General features: G+C 34.7%; 1 protein-coding gene across 1 annotated transcript; it reads right to left on the reverse strand.

Moving 5' to 3' along the window:
• Positions 1 to 5,192: 5,192 nt before the first annotated feature.
• Positions 5,193 to 16,103, reverse strand: LOC126936114 (olfactory receptor 5D13-like). Its single transcript, XM_050758561.1, has 2 exons — positions 15,890 to 16,103; positions 5,193 to 6,561 (listed from the first exon to the last, which is right to left on the reverse strand). Exons 1-2 carry the CDS (start codon positions 15,952 to 15,954, stop codon positions 5,598 to 5,600), a joined length of 1,029 nt encoding a protein of 342 aa, XP_050614518.1. The 5' UTR covers positions 15,955 to 16,103; the 3' UTR covers positions 5,193 to 5,597.
• Between the last annotated feature and the right edge of the window lie 3,757 nt (positions 16,104 to 19,860).

The following is a 19,860-nucleotide window of genomic DNA, read 5'->3' on the forward strand; positions in this document are numbered from 1 at the left end:
GCATTCTGAGTTGAGGCATCAAAACGTCTTGCAGTTTCTTTCATTTTCTTCAAATGCTGCTCTGAGAACACCACATAATAAAACCATTGTAACCTATAAGCAGTTGAGAAACTCTTTGGGAAAATACTGAGGCGCCACAGCCAAAGGCCAGTACCACGTCACCTAATAAGTAAGTGATGTCATCTTGGAAGCGTTAGATCCATACCAGTCCCCAGGTAAGTTCAGCAATGTGAGTGAGCCCCAGTGAGACTGGAAGAAGAACCACCCATTAAATCCAGAGAATGGTGAGAAATAAACTGCCTTCAGCCATTAAGTGCTAAAGTGTATTTTCCTTGGCAAAAAGCAATTTAAGTACGTTCCGAGTTACAATTTCCATGGATTGATTTGCTTACAAAGTTAGTTGCAATATCCATTATTCCTGTAAAACTACACCCACATGCTCAGAGCTGAGCCTGTAGCTGATTTCAGATGTGTCAATCACAGTGGGCAACCAAATATATATACATGCATATGTACATGGTCATCTATACATGCATGTATATGTATGTTTATACATATGCAAATATATGTTTTTATACATATGCATGTAAAGAGACAGAAATAGACATAAGTCAGAATGCAAACATTATGTAAATAAACTTCTAATTCTAAATTTCATTACATATAAATGGTATAATACCTGCTTCTTTCCTGGAATTATTTCTTATCATTACCAAAATATAAAAAGGTAAGGTATAATTTTCCAAAATTTGGACAAGCAAATACCATTTTCTTACCCAATATGTCCACTGATGTGAGTATGCTTTCATCAGAAAATATTTGGTCAAAGATGTGTTCTGTATATATAAGTGTATGCGTGAATTAAAACAAATAGGACACAAAATTCACAGTAAGTCCCTCTGTGTGTAGTGGAATCTTGTGTAACGGAACCATTAAGAGTGATTTCTGTACTAGTGGAATCAGATTGAATGATCATAACACATCTTATTTATTTTAAGTCTATTTAGGCTGTTTCCATTTTTTCTTATAAGCAATATGAAACTAAATATTTTTGGAACATCTATTCTGATGTGAACGTGCTTGAGTTTCTTCAGAGCAGTTATTTGGCATAATTTTTCATGTCATAGGTTACACAGAAAATATTATTTTATGATATACAAGGATAAACTGAAAATGGTTTGTTCTTTTTCCAATTTTAGCACCATTACATTTACTTTATTTTTTGAATTTGTTTTTATAGATATCTTTATATTACGGATATTAATCTTTTGTCAATTAAATATATTTCAAAATTTTTCTCTCATTCTCAGATTTCTTTTTTCCATGTGCTAATGGAGTACATTTTAATTTTAATGTAGTCCCATTTATTTTGCTTTCTATATCTTCAAAATGTTAGCCTACTCTAATATCAAAATATATTTTCCTTTATAGCCTTGAGAGAAGCCAAATCTTATAAGAATTCTTAATGGAATCATTAATATAGAAAGCAAGAATACATTGCTTACAGAGATATTTTTACTAGTGTTTTGCAACGTTTTTACATTTCTTAGATCCCTTTTGTTGTAAATTTTATAAAATTATTACTGAACCCTAAAAAATTGAAGTATTATACTTTAAGAATGTTGTTAGCAATGTATTATTTTAATATTTCCAATAAACAAAAATTATTACTAGGCCAATGTCCAAAAACAATTTTGCAGATGTATACAAAATTATCCACAAGTATTCTGAAACTTAATACAAGCTGCAAACAACTTTCTTCCATCATGATAAACCAGAATCCGTCTAATCCAGAGATATTATTAATAATTAAATCCAGAACAATACATGTTTGGATTTCTGTGACGAGGTTAATTAAATGAACCAAAATTTCTGAAATATTAATTACAATATTGAAGAAACTTTTCATGTTTTCTGTAATCTAAATTAAGCTTGAAGGAAAAGATCTCTAAATTGAACCTAACAATATTTAAAAATTAATCCCAAGCCTAGTTATGAGACATATTGTAGATAATGGGAGCACTGTTTTTGTGGTGCTGACAAATGTAAAATAGTCAAAAAGTTATAGAGTATCCAGCTTAAAGTAAATACTTACAATTAGAAAAAGAAAGGTTTCCACAGTATAATAATTAGCAGCACAATCATTCATATAAAGAACCATGATCATCTTTGATTACGTTACACCTGTTCTTTGGTTTTTAGAATAGGAGATGGGAGCCATATTCATTGAGGAGACATCACCAGAAGTCTTACCTAGGTAAATAAGACATCATGCTAAATATTATTAATTTAGTCTGAATTTTTTGTTTCTTTCCCCCTGTAATTCATCCAGTATATTGAAGGCTGAATTTCTAAGTTACTTTTCTAAGTATTGGAGATAGAAGAAAAAATAAAACAGAAATTTCAGCCATCTTGGAGCTTGTCTCCTACTGGGAGAAACAAATACCAAACAAATAAATTCTTACATGAATTTAAAATATCACCTACAGCTATGAAAGAACATTAATCAAATTAAGGGGATAGGGGTGACCATCACATTATATTAGGTTGCCAAGGATGGATTCTGTGAGAAGGTGATATTTGAATGGAAACATACATACCTTCATAGAAATACAGTTACTAAAATTACTTCCAATGCGAAAATATTTTGAAGTCTATTAACTTCTGCAGAGATTCATTCACAGTTTTGTACCTCGTGCTACAAATCTGTGAGTTCAGCCTGGGGATTAACATGGCATAACGTAGAGTGTGCTTTCTCAACTACCTGTGAGCTTTTGGAGTTGGTGCATGAGAGAGAGGAAGGATGGTGGAAATGTGGGAAACGGGTGGAGAAGGCTGATGTGTACTGGTAGAAAGTGTCTTTTAGACAAGTTGAAAATGACAGCTAAGGAGTGAGGACTCTGAGATTCCTTAATTCATCAAAATTGACTAAACAAAACAAACAAAAAATCCACTATCCGGATGAACTGATCAATCTGAAATGGCAACAGAATATTTATTTTAAAATATGTTAACTACATTGTGCCCACAATAAGCAATACACTCAGAGAATGGGTGACAGGGAACAGATAAGCAATACACTCAGAGAATGGGTGACAGGGAACAGATTATATGCCCTGGTCTAACATCCTGCTGGATGGATGGAGCAAAGCTTCTGGGACATGGTGAGTGTATCATGCACAGGGCTATCTCAACTCCTGCTGTACTAGTTTCCACTGACTTGCTCTTGAAAAGCTTTGTCTGCAAAGATTTAAACAATGCAAAGAACTTATTTAAAAGGGAGAGTATGTATGTTAAGATGCATACAAGAATCATGAAAACTTTTTCTCTAATTTAAATGTTTAAGTTTTAAAAAGTCCTGTTATGTTTTCATAATTATTAAAATTTATCACTAAAATCATGTTATTGCCAATAGAAAAAAGGAGAAAACAAAAATTTATTTTAAATGGCCTCTAGTGACTCTACACACAATTAGACAGGAGTGTTGTTTAGACATATATATATAAATGTCTAACAACGTATATGTTTTATGTTTAACAATGTATATATTTGATGATGAATATTATATAAATTTCTTAAGGTTACCACAAAAAATTACCAAAAATTTGACATAGATATATGTTTGCTTAGATCCTTGATATCCAGAGAGGACCTAAGGGCCAGTACCACAGGATCACTTGAAAGTTTGCTAGAAATGTAGAAGTCTCTGTACCAAAATGGACATTTTACAAACAACCCTCCCAGGTGGTTTGCATGTGTATGAAGGTTTGAAAATTGCTAACTTTGATTCCCCTTGATATGGTGGAAATTCTGATGAGGCAGCAAGATGTTTTAATGAATTAAAAGAACATAAATAAACATTCAGTTTTTACTCAGTTTTTTGTATTGTTCTTTGTCGCCTTCTTGCTGCTTCTATTCAGAAACTCAGGATCAAAGACAATTTATCCCGTCTCCGTATACAAGACAATATAACAGCAAGTATGTAATAAACACATTTATTCTGAAGGATAATGATTGATAAGGCTTAATTTCTCATATATGTGTTGAAAGAGAGATAGTAATATTTTGCATCCTTTAATAGCACAACGCCATATACACACACCAAGAAAACCACCCAATCCAAGGTGAAATTAAAATTGCAAGTTTTAATTTTATTTCCCAGGGTGAACAAACTGTGGGTCACATTATCTGGAAAATGTGTGATACAATATGTTAGTAATTGCTCAGACTTATGGTAAAGTTATCTCTGATCCATGGTGCACAGCTAAGAAAACTTAATAAAAAAGGTTTATTTTACGTTTTATAGTTGTCTATTCACTCACATATATAAGAGAAGGTGGTATATTTTATAGCATAAGATGAAGTTGAAAGCTTTATTTGATGTGAACACAGTAACTCTGGGTTAGCAATTAATATTTAATCTCAAAGGTGAGGTGAAGGAACAATACCAGATTGACACAGTCCATGTCCTGGGGAAACTTATGTAACACAAACCATGATTAGCAAGAGGTAAACAGAGGTAACATTTTGCCTTAAAAAGCAAAACAGAGATTATATTACTTATGTCTGAAATTTATCATGATATCGACTCTTGGTAAATAGAATTTAAAGAATCAAGTTTAACACATAAATTTGTGAGATTAACAATATTAAAAATTTTTATCCTCTTGGTAATCTTTCAGGAACTTCCCATAAAATCAAGATTTTTACTTGATATTCGGAGTCATCATGTTTAATATTACTGTCTATAAAAGCACAGAAGGATGTGAGGGAGAAAAGAACAAAGAATTCAGTAGGACTTAGAGACCGTGTCCTAGCTTGTCATTACTTATTCTTACAAATGCACACTCCTATTCAGCTTCTTAGATCTCCTCTGTAAACCTGACATTCTCATTGCTAAACTGGAATTGAAGAATGTTGTTTGAAAATTTATTTAGCATGCCAAAAGATAAAACAAGAGATTTAGGTTTTATGATCTAATATTTACTTGTTATGTAAATTTCTTAAGACTACCACAAAAAATTATCCAAAATTTGGCAGCTTAAAACAACTAAAATTGATTTTCTCATAGTTCTCAAGACCAAAAGTCTGAATCAAGGTGCTGGCAGGACTCTGCCGCCTCTGAAGGCAGTGGAGGAGAATCCTTCCTTGCTCCCTGGCTTGTGGCAGCAAACACCATCTCCCTCTGCCTTCACATGACCTTCCTCCCTGTATGTCTTTCTGTTGTCCTTTATTGTCTCTTATAAGAACACACTCGTTGGATGTTCTTGGATTTAGGTCCCACTGTAATCCTCTTAGCCTTATTATATTAACAATGATCCTATTTCCAAAAATAGATTACTTCTGGGGTTCTGGGTGAACTTAAATAACTTGGGAGACAACATTTAACCCATAGCACTTGTTATAGCCCATATGGTTCACAACTATTTTGCTAAAAACAGAAGTGAATAAAAATGAAGTGATCACATAACTGGCTTCTTAAAATAGATTTAAAAATCTGACTGGTGAATCAACTAACTAATCCAAATTATTCTTTACTTAAAGCATGGAATGAGCCTCAATATAATACATTGAATTCATTTTGGGAACATAAGTCTTTAACACAATTGTATTGAGTGATTCATTAACTTTTGAACACTCTCCTTCACATCTTTGTTCCTGAAGCTATAGATCAAAGGGTTCAACATGGGAATGATGACTGTATAAAACACAGAACCTACTTTGACTGTGAGCCAAGAGTTTTTGGAGTTGGGCACACAATAAAGGAACAGGACAGTCCCATGGAAAATGGTGATGGCGGTCAGGTGGGAAGCACAGGTAGAGAAAGCTTTTTGGCGTCCAACCGCAGAAGGCATTTTTATGACAGCAATAAAGATGAAAACATAGGTAGTGAGGATGACTCCCAAGCTGCTCACCTCATTGAATATTGCAGTGACAAAACAAAGCACTTGACTGATGTAGGGGTCAGAGCAGGAGACGGAGACGATGACAGAGTGCTCACAGACAAAATTATTGATGATGTTAGGCCCACAGAAGGATAATGACAAGAGGAAATAGGTGAGTGTCAAAGAAGAGATTATACCCCATGTGTAGGGCCCCGCCACTAATGATGCACAGAGCTTCTGGGACATGACAGCCGTGTAGAGCAGAGGGTTACACACCGCGACGTATCGATCATAGGCCATCACTGCCAGCATGAATGTTTCTGCCACTGCACATATACAAGCCAGGAAGAATTGCATGATGCATCCTGTGAAGGAGATGGTTCTGTCTTCCACAACCAAGTTCTCCAGCAGTTTGGGTGTAACTGTGGTGGAATAACAGAAATCGACAAAGGACAAGTGACTGAGGAAAAAGTACATGGGGGTGTGGAGTTTAGGGTTGATCCTGATGATCATGATCATGCCCAGGTTTCCCAACGCTGTGATTGTGTAGATGGTCAGGAAGACCAGGAACAGAGGAACCTGGAGGTCTGCATATTCTGAGAAGCCCAACAGGGTAAACATGGCTCCAGAACTCTGATTTCCTTCAGCTAACAACATGGTTGTTGTCTGAGAAAATCTGAAATGATAATAATAAAAGAAATAATTATCTCTTACACATATAACATTTACCCATGTGTCAAACTTTGTGCTGAAACATTAAAACATATTAATTTAGATTTTCGAATAATGCAATGAATTTTAAAATAAGTAGCCCCATTTTTTATATAGAAGGAAACTGAAGCATGCATAAATTAGGAGCTTGTTTGAGGTTAGACAGCTTGTTAGTGATGAGCTGGATTTTGAGGCTGACCCTGAATGGCAGAGGTTGCAGGACAGTGCAGTAATCCCTCCTTAGCCACAAGGGATATATTTCAAGACTCCCAGTAAGTGCCTGAAGCCACGAATTGTACCGACTGCCGTATATGCTATGCTTCTTCCCTATATATACATACCCATGAAAAAGTTTAATTGGAAAATTAGACACAGTACAAGATTAACAATAATAACTTATAATAAAAGAAAATAATTACCACAATATGCTAACATAATTACTTTCACATTTTGGAGCCATGATTAAATAAAATGAGGGTCATTTGAACACAAGCATTGTGATGATGCTGTAACAGTTGATCTACGTTTTTTCTTCTTCTTCTTTGTTAGAAAGGATGAAATGGACAGCTCCTAAGAAAGAGGGTAGCATCTGCAGCACAGGAATTCTGGACAAAGCGATGATTCATGTTCAGGCAGGATGGAATGGAATAGTGTAAGAATTAATCCTGCTATTCAGAAGAGCACGCAATTTAAAGCTTATGGAATTTTTATTTCTAGAATTTTCCATTTAATATTTTCGTATGGCAGTTGACCACAACTGAAACATGGAAAGAAGAAACACAGATAAGAAGGTATTACTGTAGTTTTCTCTTAGATAGAAAACTCTCCTATAGTATTCTTAAAAATGTGTTTTTCACAGTTCCAGCATTCTGAAGGTCTGTGCTTTTCAATAGCACATTTCTTTTCTTTTCTTTTTCTTTTTCTTTTTTTTTTTTTTGAGATGGAATCTTGCTGTGTCACCCAGGATGGAGTGCAGTGGTGTGATCTCTGTTCACTGCAACCTTGGCCTCCTGGGTTCAAGTGATTCTCCTGCCTCAGCCTCCTGAGTAGCTGGGACTACAGGTGCCTGCCACCATGCCTCACTACTTTTTGTATTTTGAGTAGAGGAGGGCTTTCACCATGTTGGCCAAGATGGTCTCAAACTCCCGACCTCAAAGGATTCACCCGTCTCTCAAGAGCACTAATTTAACAATTCATACAAATTTAGCACTAAAAATGGCAAAGGGTCTGTAAAGGTGAAGCACTGGAGGAGACAATATTGTCATGGCTACATGGCAGATGCCCAGTCTGAGGATCATAGGAATGACACCTTTTATGAGTCACCATGGTAATTTTTCTAGTTTTAAAATATATTTGGATGTTGAAGGAAATATAATTTTGCATATCTTCAACCTTTCTGTTGATCCCATCTTTATGCTACAATAATTGCATTAGTTTTCTAAAATAATGTAGCAACATTATTAAATGATAAAGGTAAATTTTTGACACATTCCTTTACTCTTTTATTTTCTTTCCTTCACTAGTGCTTTATCACTTAGTGTTACAGATGCTCTTAACATTCATCTAGATCCTTTGTTCATTATGTTTTAATTTTTTATTATTTTTTAATCTGGCAGCTTTACTAACATATATATTATTAAATACTCATTGAATCTCTGAATTCAAGAGTAGCATAAAATGTGTTTTGTCGAAGCTTTTCATGTTATTAAGAGCAAGTCAGAGAATGTGGTAAAAATCACCAATGGTTACATACTCACTCTCAAAATTTCTGGTGACAATAACGTTGCCACTCTAGATATTGGAGAGGTTTTTGATAAAATAAGGGTCATTTGAACCTTAAAGGTACATATGTGATTATCTTGTTTTGAGTATGCAATCTTGGTTCTATTTGGAAATATTATTTTGAGAAAGCACAGACATCTGGAAATACAAGCAGTTCATAATCTCAAAAATCTCTTTAATTTAATGAAGATTTTAAAAATCAGTTGAGCCAGTAACAAATACATCTTCAAAATGTTCACAGTAACAAAAAAGTATTTGTATAAATTCTATAAGAAGAGATATGATTTTAGTTTCATCTGACCATCAGAACTCAACAAACCAAGCCCTTGGGAAGACAGACTCAGTTTGTTTAGCACTTAGACTAATGGGGAGTTTCCTACTTCAAAGATTTCAGGATTTCAGGGTGCCCCATATTAGTGAAAGATAACACAAGATATACCACTGACCTGAAGCCAATTCACCTGAAGATCCTAATCTCCAAGGAAGTTTCCACTCAGAGTTCGAGTATCATTTAAATTATTAAGAAGTTGATAAATATAACAGGAGTCCACAATAAATTTAAATTAGTATTCTGAGAATATATTTCTTTTTTAATACCCAGGAAAAAAATCAGGGAAAGGAGGAAAAAAGAGAGAGAGAGAAGGAGGTTTCGAAGTTGATTCGGCTTCCTAGAAACAAAAGCTAGGGTTTATGTAGGCCTTCATGACCTTGGGGGTTTAGACCCTAGAGAACTTTTACTGAACTACTTATTTTTAAAACACAAACTCAGAAATTAGGTTAAATACCTCCCTGTGTGGCATTTTGCAATAATGTAATTTCTCATAAACCACTAAAGACAATGTCTCTCATCAAACCTATTTCATTAATTTATTTTAGAACTTTTCATGATGGAAAATATACACATTCACATAGAAAACATGCTATCGATAATATAACACAAAGGAAATGATAAATCAGTGAGAATGCAACAATTAATAACTGCTGTTAACATTTTATCTTTATGTCTTTGTGTATATATCTTGTGTTTTTTGAGATGTATGAACAATAGAATGTGCATTCTGGCTTTTTCATCTATCATAAAATAATCAGTATTGTCCTTGGAACAATTGATTTACTTCATGGAAAGTAATTTGTGCTTTCTTCCAAATATGAGCCTGCTACTTTTCCAAGCTTATAATAATAAAATCAAGTCTTGAAATATCTTTTTTGCCCATACCTTCTTTAAAATAACATATGTATTTTGGAAGCACATTTAACTCTCTAAAATGATTGGGGGTCAACCAATCAATTGATTACACTACACCTAAATATTCCATAATTATATCCACTTAGGCTCTCTCTGGACTCATGAAAACCTGGCTAAACTTTGTCAGAGTCTCCACCTGGGACCACTAACACAACAGAAGCTATTTATCCTAGGACATAGAAACTTTGTTGTAGATGGCTTGGTTTTATTCCAGAATTCCAGGTATCTGCTAGAAGGTTTTCTTCCAGGATTCTTAGAGGTTGGGGTCTTACATTTAAATCTTTAACACATCTCAAGTTAATTTTTGTATATGGTAAAAGATAAGCATCTGCATTTGGCTAGCCAGGTATTCCAGTACCATTTATTGAATAGGGTGTCCTTTGCTCGATGCTTATTTTTGTAGACTTTGTCAAAGATCAAAAGGCTGTAGGTGTGGAGCTTTATTTTTGGGTTCTCTATTCTGTTCTATTGGTCTACATGCCTGCTTTTTTAAATAAGTACCATGCTGTTTTGGTTACTGTAGCCATGTAATATAGTTTGAAGTCAGATAATGTAAGGACTCTGGATTTGTTCTTTTTGCTTATAATTGCTTCAGTTACTTCGGCTCCTTTATCATTCCACATGAATTTTAGAACAATTAATTCTCTGAAAAATGAGGTTGGTAGTTTGATAGGAATAGCATTGAATTTGTACATTTCTTTGGGCTTTATAGCCATTTTAATTACATTGATTCTTCCAATCTATGAACATGGAATGTTTTTCCATTTGTTTCTGTCATCTATGATTTCTTTCAGCAGTTTTTTTGTGGTTCTTGTAGAGAGATTTCACCTCCTTGGTCAGATGTATTCCAAGGTACTTTTTTGTGGCTATTGTAAATTGAACTACATCCTTGATTTGTCTCCCAATTTGAATGTTATTGGTATATAGAAATGTTAATTATTTGTGTACATTGATTTCTTATCCTGAAGCTTTACTGAAATTGTTGACCAGTTCCAGGAGTGGATTGGTGGAATCTTTGGGGTTTTCTAGGTATGGAGTCATATTATCATCAAAGAGAGATAGTTTGACTTCTTTTCCTATTTTGATACCTTTTTTTTTCCTCGTTTGCTTTCTTAGGCTAGGACTTTCAGTGTTCTGTTGAATAGGACTGATGAGACTGAGCAGTCTTGTCTTCTTGCAATTCTTCCAGCTTTTGCCTGTGCAGTAAGATGTTGGCTGTGGGTTTTTCATCAATGGATGTTATTTATTTCAAGACGCATTCCTTTGATACATAGTTTGTTGAGTGTTTTTATCACGAAGGGATGTTGGACTTTATCAAAAGATTTTTTTTCTGCATCTATTGAGATGATCATATGGTTTTGTTTTTAGTTCTGTTTATGTTGTGAATCATACTTTCAATTTGCATATGTTGATCCAAACTTGCATTCCAGGAAAAAAGCCGACTTCGTAGTGCTGAATTAATTTTTGATGTGCTGCTGTATTTGGCTTCCTAATATTTTGCTGAGGATTTTTGCATCTATGTTCATCAAGAATATTGGCCTATAATTTTATTTTTTCCATATGTCTTTGCCACTCACTAGTATCAGAGTGGTGCTAACTACATAGAATGGGTAAAGAGGAGTCCCCCCCTCTGACATTTTCCTGCATAGTTTCAGTAGACTTGGTAACAGCTCTTTTTTGTATGTCTGGTATAATTTGGCTGTGAATACATCTGGTTTGGGACATTTTTTGGTTGGTAGGTTTTTTGTTACTGGTTCAATTTCAGAACTTGGTATTAGTTGGTTCAGGGTTTCAATTTCTTCCTGATTCAATCTTGGGAGGTTGTGCATTTCCAGGATTCTACCCATTTTCTCTGGATTGTCTATTTTGTTTTCAAAAAGGTGTTGATAACAGTCTCTGAAGAACTTTTGTATATTGGTGAAACTGGTTGTCATTTTGTTGTTTCTGATTGTGCTTATTTGGATCTTCTCTTTTTTCTTTGTTAATCTAGCTTGCAGTCTATCTATCTGGTTTATTCTTTCAAATAACTCTATTTTGGTTTCTTTGATTCCTTACATGTATTTTTAAGTCTCAGTTTCATTCAGTTCTGCTCTGATTTCAGTTATTTCCTTTCTTCTGCCAGCTCTGGGATTAGTTTGTTCTTTTTCTGGTTCCTGTGGGTATGATGTTAGGTCATGAATTTGAAATCTTTCTAACTTTAGCACACTAAACTTTACTCCTAACACAGCTTTTGCTGCATCCTAGAGATTTTGCCGTGTGTGTCTCTGTTTTCATTTATTTCAAAGAAATTTTTTTTTTACTTCTGCCTTAATTTAGTTGTTTACCCAAAAGTCATTTAGAAGCAAGTTTAATTTCCATGTAATTGTGTGTTTTAGAAAGATCTTCTTGGTATTGATTTATATGTTTATTCCACTGTGGTTCAAAGGTATGGTTGACATGCTTTTCATTGTTAAAAAAAAGTATGGAGACTTGCTTTATGTTCAAGCATGTGGCCAGTCTTGGACATGTTCTGTGTACAGATGAGAAAAATGTATGTTCTGTGGTTGATGGGTGTAGTATTTTGTAGATGTCTATTATGTCCAATTGCTCAAGTGTCAGACAAATCCAGAATTTCTTTGTTAGTTTTCTGCCTTGATAATCTGTCTAACACTGTCAATGAGGGGTTGAAATCCCCCATTATTATTGCATGGCTGGTTGTAGGCCTAGAAATGCATGTTTTATACATATGGGTGCTCAAATACTGGGTGCATATGTATTTACTATAGTTAAGTCTTATTTTTGAATTGAATCCTTTATCATTATGTAATGTTATTCGTTATCCTTCTTTACTGTTGTAAGTTTAACATCTGTTTTCTATTATGTAAGAATAGTGATCCTTGCTCTCTATTATTTTTTGTTTACATAACAGATCTTTCTCTAACCCTTTACTTTGAATCTATGTTGTTCCATGTGAAAACGATCTCTTGAGGACAGCAATTTGATAGTCAGATGGGTCTTGTTTGTTTTATCCAATTTGTCACTCAGTGGCATATAAGTGGAATGTTTACATTCAAGGTTAATGTTGGTAAGTGAAGTTTGGATCCTACCATCAAATTGCTAGTTGATTGCTTTGTAGTTTCTATTTTATGGTTGCCTTGTTGGGTTTGTGGGCTATGTACTTAAGGATATTTTTGTGGTAGCAGATATTATTCTTTTATTTCAATGTTTAGAACTCCCTTAAGGATCTCTTATAAGCTAATTTAGAGGTAACAAATTTCCTTAGTGCTTGCTAGTCTAGAAAAGTTTTTATTTCTCCTTCACTTATGAATCCTAGTTTTGTGATACATGAAATTTTTAGTTGGAATTTCTCTCCTTTAAAAATGCTGAAAATAGGCTCCCAAACTCTTCTGGCTTGCAAGGTTGCTGCTGAGAATTCGGCATGTCTACCTCTCTAGCAAGATTAGGAAATGTTCTTTGTTTCCTGAAGCACGTTTTCTAGGTTGTTTGCTTTACCTTTTTCTCTCTCAGGCATGCCAGTAATTCATAGGTTTTGTAGCTTTTGATAATCCCGTACTTTTTCAGGACTTTGTTCATTTTTTAAAATTCTTTCTTCTTTATTTTTACCTGACTGCATTAGTTCAAAAGACCAGCCTTCTAGCCCTAAAGTTATTTCTTCTGCTTGGTCCAGTCTATTGATAAATATTTCGACTGTATTTTGAAATTTCTTAAGTGAGTTTTTCCATTTCAGAAGTTCTAATTGATTTTATTTTCAGATGTTTATCTCTTCCTTCACTTCTTAGATTGCTTAAGGATTTTCTTTGTTTTCATTTTTAACCTTGTCTTGTATCTCACTCAGCCTCCTTGCAATCCATGCTTTGAATTCTTTATCTGTTATTTTTGAGTTTTTATTTTTATTAGGAACCATTGCTGGAGAACTGGTGTGATAGGAATATAACTCTGCAATTATTTTCTTCACTAATTTAACCAGGTCAGTCACTCTTCTCACTTCCATTCTTTACTTGAGAGCCAGTCATGGTTTTTCACTTCAGGTAGGATATAGAGATTCACTGCAGTCAAACATGTCCATAACTTTTTAAAAGACAAATTGCTGCTGTTTTGATCATCTCAAATGTAAACAGAAATTTTTTAAATGCTGATTTAGTAGTTACAAATGTAAACTAGATAAAAAATAAAAGGTATGCTGCATAATATCATGGATATTCAACAGTGTTGCAAAGGGCATGGTTTTCTTCCTTGTAAAGACTGTAGTATTCCACTGTGTATTCATCTGCTGATGTACACATAGGCTGTTAACATATGGTGAATATTGTGAGTAATACTGCAATGAACACGAGAGTGAAAGCATCTCTTTCACGTACTGATTTCATTTCCTTTAGAAATATACCCTGTATTGCCGGGCGCGGTGGCTCACGCCTGTAATCCCAGCACTTTGGGAGGCCGAGGTGGGCGGATCACAAGGTCAGGAGATCGAGACCACGGTGAAACCCCGTCTCTACTAAAAATACAAAAAATTAGCCGGGCGCGGTTGTGGGCGCCTGTAGTCCCAGCTACTCGGGAGGCTGAGGCAGGAGAATGGCGTGAACCCGGGAGGCGGAGCTTGCAGTGAGCCGAGATCGCGCCACTGCACTCCAGCCTGGGCGACAGAGCGAGACTCCGTCTCAAAAAAAAAAAAAAAAAAGAAAAAAAAAAAGAAATATACCCTGTATTGAAGATGTTGAATCATATGGTAACTCTATTTTTAATTTTTTACAGAAGCTACATACTGTTTTCCACATGACTATTACCAACATACATTCCCACCAACAGTATACAAGCTTTCCCTTTCTCCATGTCCATGCCAACACTTGTTATCTTTGACTTTTTCATGAGCCATAGTGACAAGTGTGAGGTGATATCTTGTATAATTTTGATTTGCATTTATTGGATGATTAGTGATATTGATAATATTTTCATATACCTGTTAATCATTTCCATGTCTTCTTTGGTAAAAAAAAAAAAAAAAAAAAAAAAAAAAATGTCTATTTAGGTCCTCTGGCCATTTAAAAAAGTCAGGGTGTTTGGGTTTTGTTTGCTATTGGTGTGAATGAGTTTCTTATATATTTTTATATTAACCTATTATCAGATATATGGTTTTAAAATATTTCCTTCTATTTTGTATTTTTAAATAATTTACAAATACTGCAACAGATGATATAAAAGCTTTAGTTTTTAGATTTTTTGGTTTCATGTCATTTAGAGCTATTTCACTAATTTCAAAAGGTTATGCTGGCATGAATATATTAACTGATAGTCTATTGATTAAATAATTTGAATAATCAATTGCACTATAAGAGATGGGTAATCTGTAGGATAGTAAATCATTTTTTTCAGAAATAACGTATCTAAGAATATTATATTCCGTGTTAAGTCAATTTGGTGACAACTAATTTTTCAAACATGTTCTTGACATCTTTGTTCCTAAGGCTATATAGATCAATGGATTCAGCATTGGAATCGCCACTGTGTAAAATATAGAAGCCACTTTAACTATCAGGCTAGAAGTTTTAGGATTAGGAGCACAGTAAAGGAAAAGGATAGTTCCATGGAAGATGGTGATGGCCGTCAAGTGGGAGGCACAGGTGGAGAAGGTTTTCTGACGCCCACTTGCAGAAGGCATCCTCATAATGGTAATGAAAATAAGCATATATGATGTCAGAATGATAATTAGGCTGCTCACCTCATTGAATATGGCAATAATAAAGCATAGCATCTGGCTGACATAGGGGTCTGAGTAGGAGGCAGAAAGAATTACAGAGTGGTCACAGACAAAATTATTTATAAAGGTAGATTCACAAAACGACAGTTCAAGAAGAAAATATGTGAGTGTCAGGGAGCACGCTATCCCCCATGTGTAGGACCCAGCCACCAGAAGAGCGCAGAGCTTCTGAGACATAATAGTGGCATAGAGTAAGGGTTTACAAACCGCCACAAAACAGTCATAAGCCATTGCCGCTAACATGAAAGTTTCTGTCACTCCAAATATGCAAGCAAAACAAAATTGCATGATGCAACCAGAGAAAGAGATGGTTCTGTTTTCCACAACCAAGTTCTCCAACAGTTTAGGTGTAACTACAGTGGAAAAACAGAAATCTACCAAGGACAAGTGGCTAAGGAAAAAGTACATGATCGTATGGAGTTTTGAGTTGAGTTTGATGATTATTATCATGCCCAGATTCCCCACTACAGTGACTGTGTAGACGAACAAGAAAACCAAAAAGAGTGGAACCTGGATTTCTGGGTATTGGGAAAAACCCAAGAGAATAAAAGTGGGTGTGCCACTTTGATTTTCATCAGATGCCATCATGATACCTGTTGGAATAAAAAGAAAAAAGTTATTCCTGAAAAGCAGAACTGGATAGGAAACAGAAAGAGAGAGAGGAAATAGGCTTCATGTGTTTCTATGATAAGTGATATAGAACAGTGATTCTCAGAATGTGGTCATCAAACCAGCAGTAGCAGCACCTCCTGGGAATTTCCTACTATTGCCAATTCTTCAGCTCCATCAACCATCTGAACAGAAATTCTGGGATGAGGCCCGCTATTTGTGGTTTAGCCAAGCCTACAGGTGATTTTGATGCCTCCTAAAGGGCAAAAACCACCATTTATGTGGAAAATATGTAGTAATCATTCTATTATTGAAAAGTCAGCCATTTTTAGTATGATTCACATAGAAGTGAAATATAAATTATGATATAAAATAAATTTTTAAAAAACTGAGAAACACAAAGGAAACTTTCCCATGGATCTAAGAATTACACTGAGAATCAAGTAGGTGGTTTGGCACCACCATTAGTGGCACATAAATGTTAGTATCTTCTACCTTTGCTAAGCATGACACAGAATTAAATGACTGTGGAATTTAAGAATATAAATAAACCATAAAATGTATATAACCTATGCCTCCCACCTAATGCTTGAGAGTCTGCTGCGGTAGCCCATTTCTAAGATGTTTATATAGCTTCCATTAAAATTTTAATCAATGTATGTTGTCTCATAGAGTGTTTTTACGGACATTTTGACAATTTGCTGAACTTTTATTATTTTATTAAATAAAGTCAATTAAATTTTCACTATCTGTTTCTCAATGTGCTTTAGGTAATCTCTTCTAAGATATGCATATATATGTATGCATGTATGTACATAATATGTATTCTATATGTGCAAATGCAGAATATATTAGAAAAATAGAGACATCTGTAGTTGTCAACAATATTTTCATACAAAATATGTCCTATGATACCCTGAAAATGATATAATAAAAATTACACATTTTCTTAGCCAATGAGAAATAATCTATCTTTCATGAAAAGACAAACTTTAAGAAGACAGGAGAGTGAAAACAATAAAGTCATAACATGAATGGAACTTGTTATGAGTGAAAACGCATGAATGAAGATATAGACAGGATGATGCAGCAGAAACGCATGTATATTTCTTTTTTCATCTTTTCAGCTTTACCTGGAATGAGTGTCAAGCTCCAGTCCTATGCATTTCCTTAACATGTACTACAAGCAACCCCCAACACAGAGCATTCATCATGAGCATATTCTTTCCAGTAACAAGTAGGCCTGGGTGATTACACTTTAAGCATTCATTATTCTTCACACAATGTTAATGAATGGCTCACCCTTCAACATTTGACCAGAGTAATAAAGGCTACTGCCACTGCTTGGGATACTCGGCATAGTTAACAGGTCAACAACAAAAAAGAATCTCAGAAAGAGACCTGATATTTAAGGGTTAGCTATTTCAAAAGCATTTCATAAACATCAATGGGTTGGCATTAGGCTTGTAATCAAGGCAAACCAAGCATAGGGAAGTTCAAAATCAACAGATATCTCATAAGGTTTTGGAGACTTTTCTCCATTGTTCCCTAGTGCCACCACTGGCAGTGTCTGTAATGCAAAATGTAATTCTAATAAATACTTCATGCTCTTTTGGTAAATTTAAAATGTCTCTAGCCATAAAAAGAGGCCTATTTAAGTTTTAGGGTAATCTACATGAGCTGAACCCCCGTGTTAAAGAGGCCTATTTAAGTTTTAGGGTAATCTACATGAGCTGAACCCCCATGTTTTCCACCTGAATTGAAAGATAGCAAAAGATAAATTAACTAACCTGAAGCCAGAAGCTCTTGATTAATTTTCTGAGAATTTCTTCTCTGATTAATGAACCACAGGCATTTTTCTTCTCAACAGTCCAACATTCTTTAAGATAGCAGCAGGCTTGAGGCTCAAAAGTGGTAGTATATTTCAATGAGTGTGCCAGTAAAACAGCATTTTATTTCTAGTATATAAGAAATCTGAATACAAGGAAAACCCAAAAAGCCAAATCTATAATATAATGTCTACTAAACTCTGGGTTTTATCTGTCCCCATGACTACAGAGAATAATTAGAGTTTCCTTGGTTGGCCTCCAAACACAATTAATTGGCGGTCTCTTGTGTCATTATGATAGATGTATTTTCTTCTAAATCATTAGGGATAATCACATCACCACATCTATTCCATTAATTTAACTCTTGAATAATTGAAATTGTACATGTTCACCAAATAAAACATCAACAGCAAAGTTTGAGAATAAGAAAACAATAAGGAACAATTCAGAATAGCTAGTATTAATACAACTGCATTTCAAATTCCACAGTCAAATTCATAGTGAAGAAACCAGGCATGTAAAACTACTTTAAGCATAGGGTGAAAGTTACCATGACCAGTGGTATCATGATGTGAATATCATGTACCCCTGACATGATGTTATAAGAGAGACACTTTACCTCTGCCATTTACTTACCCTGAAACCCATAAACCCAGCTTAATATGAGAACATCATCAGGAAAACCCAGTTGTGGGAGTACTCTACAAGATATGTGGAAAGTACTCCTTAAGACTCTCAAAGTCAATGTGCGGTGTTATTTCTGAGGCCTCTGTTCTGTTCCATTGGTCTATATCTCTGTTTTGGTACCAGTACCATGCTGTTTTTGTTATTGTAGCCTTGTAGTATAGTTTGAAGTCAGGTAGCGTGATCCCTCCAGCTTTGTTCTTTTGCTTAGACCTGTCTTGGCTATGCTGACTGTATTTTGGTTCCATGTGAAATGTAAAGTAGTTTTTTCCAATTATGTGAAGAAAGTCAATGGTAGCTTGATGGGGATAGCATTGAATCTATACATTATTTTGCACAGTATGGCCATTTTCACAATATTGATTCTTCCTATCAATGAGCATGGAATGTTTTTTGATGTGCTTGTATCCTCTCTTAGTTCCTTGAGCAGTGGTTTGTAGTTCTCCTTGAAGAGATCGTTCACATCCCATGTAAGTTGTATTCCTAGGTATTTTATTCTCTTTGAATACCATCTGACGTTTGACAAACCTGACAGAAACAAGAAATGGGGAAAGGATTCCCTATTTTATAAATGGTGTTGGGAAAACTGGCTAGCCATATACAGAAAGCTGAAACTGGATCCCTTCCTTACACCCTAAACAAAAATTAACTCAAGATAGATTAAAGACTTAAACGTTAGATCTAAAACCATAAAAACCCTAGAAGAAAACCTAGGCAATACCATTCAGAACATAGGCATGGACAAAGACTTCATAACTAAAACACTAAAAGCAATGGCAACAAAAGCTAAAATTGACAAATGGGATCTAATTAAACTAAAGAGCTTCTGCACAGCAAAAGTAACTATCATCAGAGTGAACAGGGAACCTACAGAATGGGAGAAAATTTTTGCATTGTATCCATCTGACAAAGGGATTCAGATGGATTGGAACTATTCGAAAGGATTGGAAATTCTGGTGAAACTAGTATTTAAAAAATTAGGAAAATTGATAGGCTAAATGTAAGCAGCTAGTTATGGTTTATATTTATATTATGAGCTATTTCTAATAGGGCATGGGCAGCAAAAATTAAATATCTGCTTGGAAGCTTCTACGACTGACCACCAACACGCTTTACCTGCTATTCCAGTTGAAGTCAAGTCAGGGATTAAATCAATGAAAATAATTTTAGAATCTAAGCAAAGGATTACTTTGAAACATATCACTCAGAAACAGAAGATTTTTTTTTACTTTTTTATTTTGTAGATATCTTAGTGTATAAGACAAAACCAAAAAAGTAAAGACAAGCAAAATATAGATCTAATACACAATCCAGCAATCCACTATCGGGTATGTATTCAAAGAAAAAGAAATCAGTAAA

Source organism: Macaca thibetana, chromosome 14 (genome assembly GCF_024542745.1).
Source record: "Macaca thibetana thibetana isolate TM-01 chromosome 14, ASM2454274v1, whole genome shotgun sequence".
NCBI lineage: Eukaryota > Metazoa > Chordata > Mammalia > Primates > Cercopithecidae > Macaca > Macaca thibetana.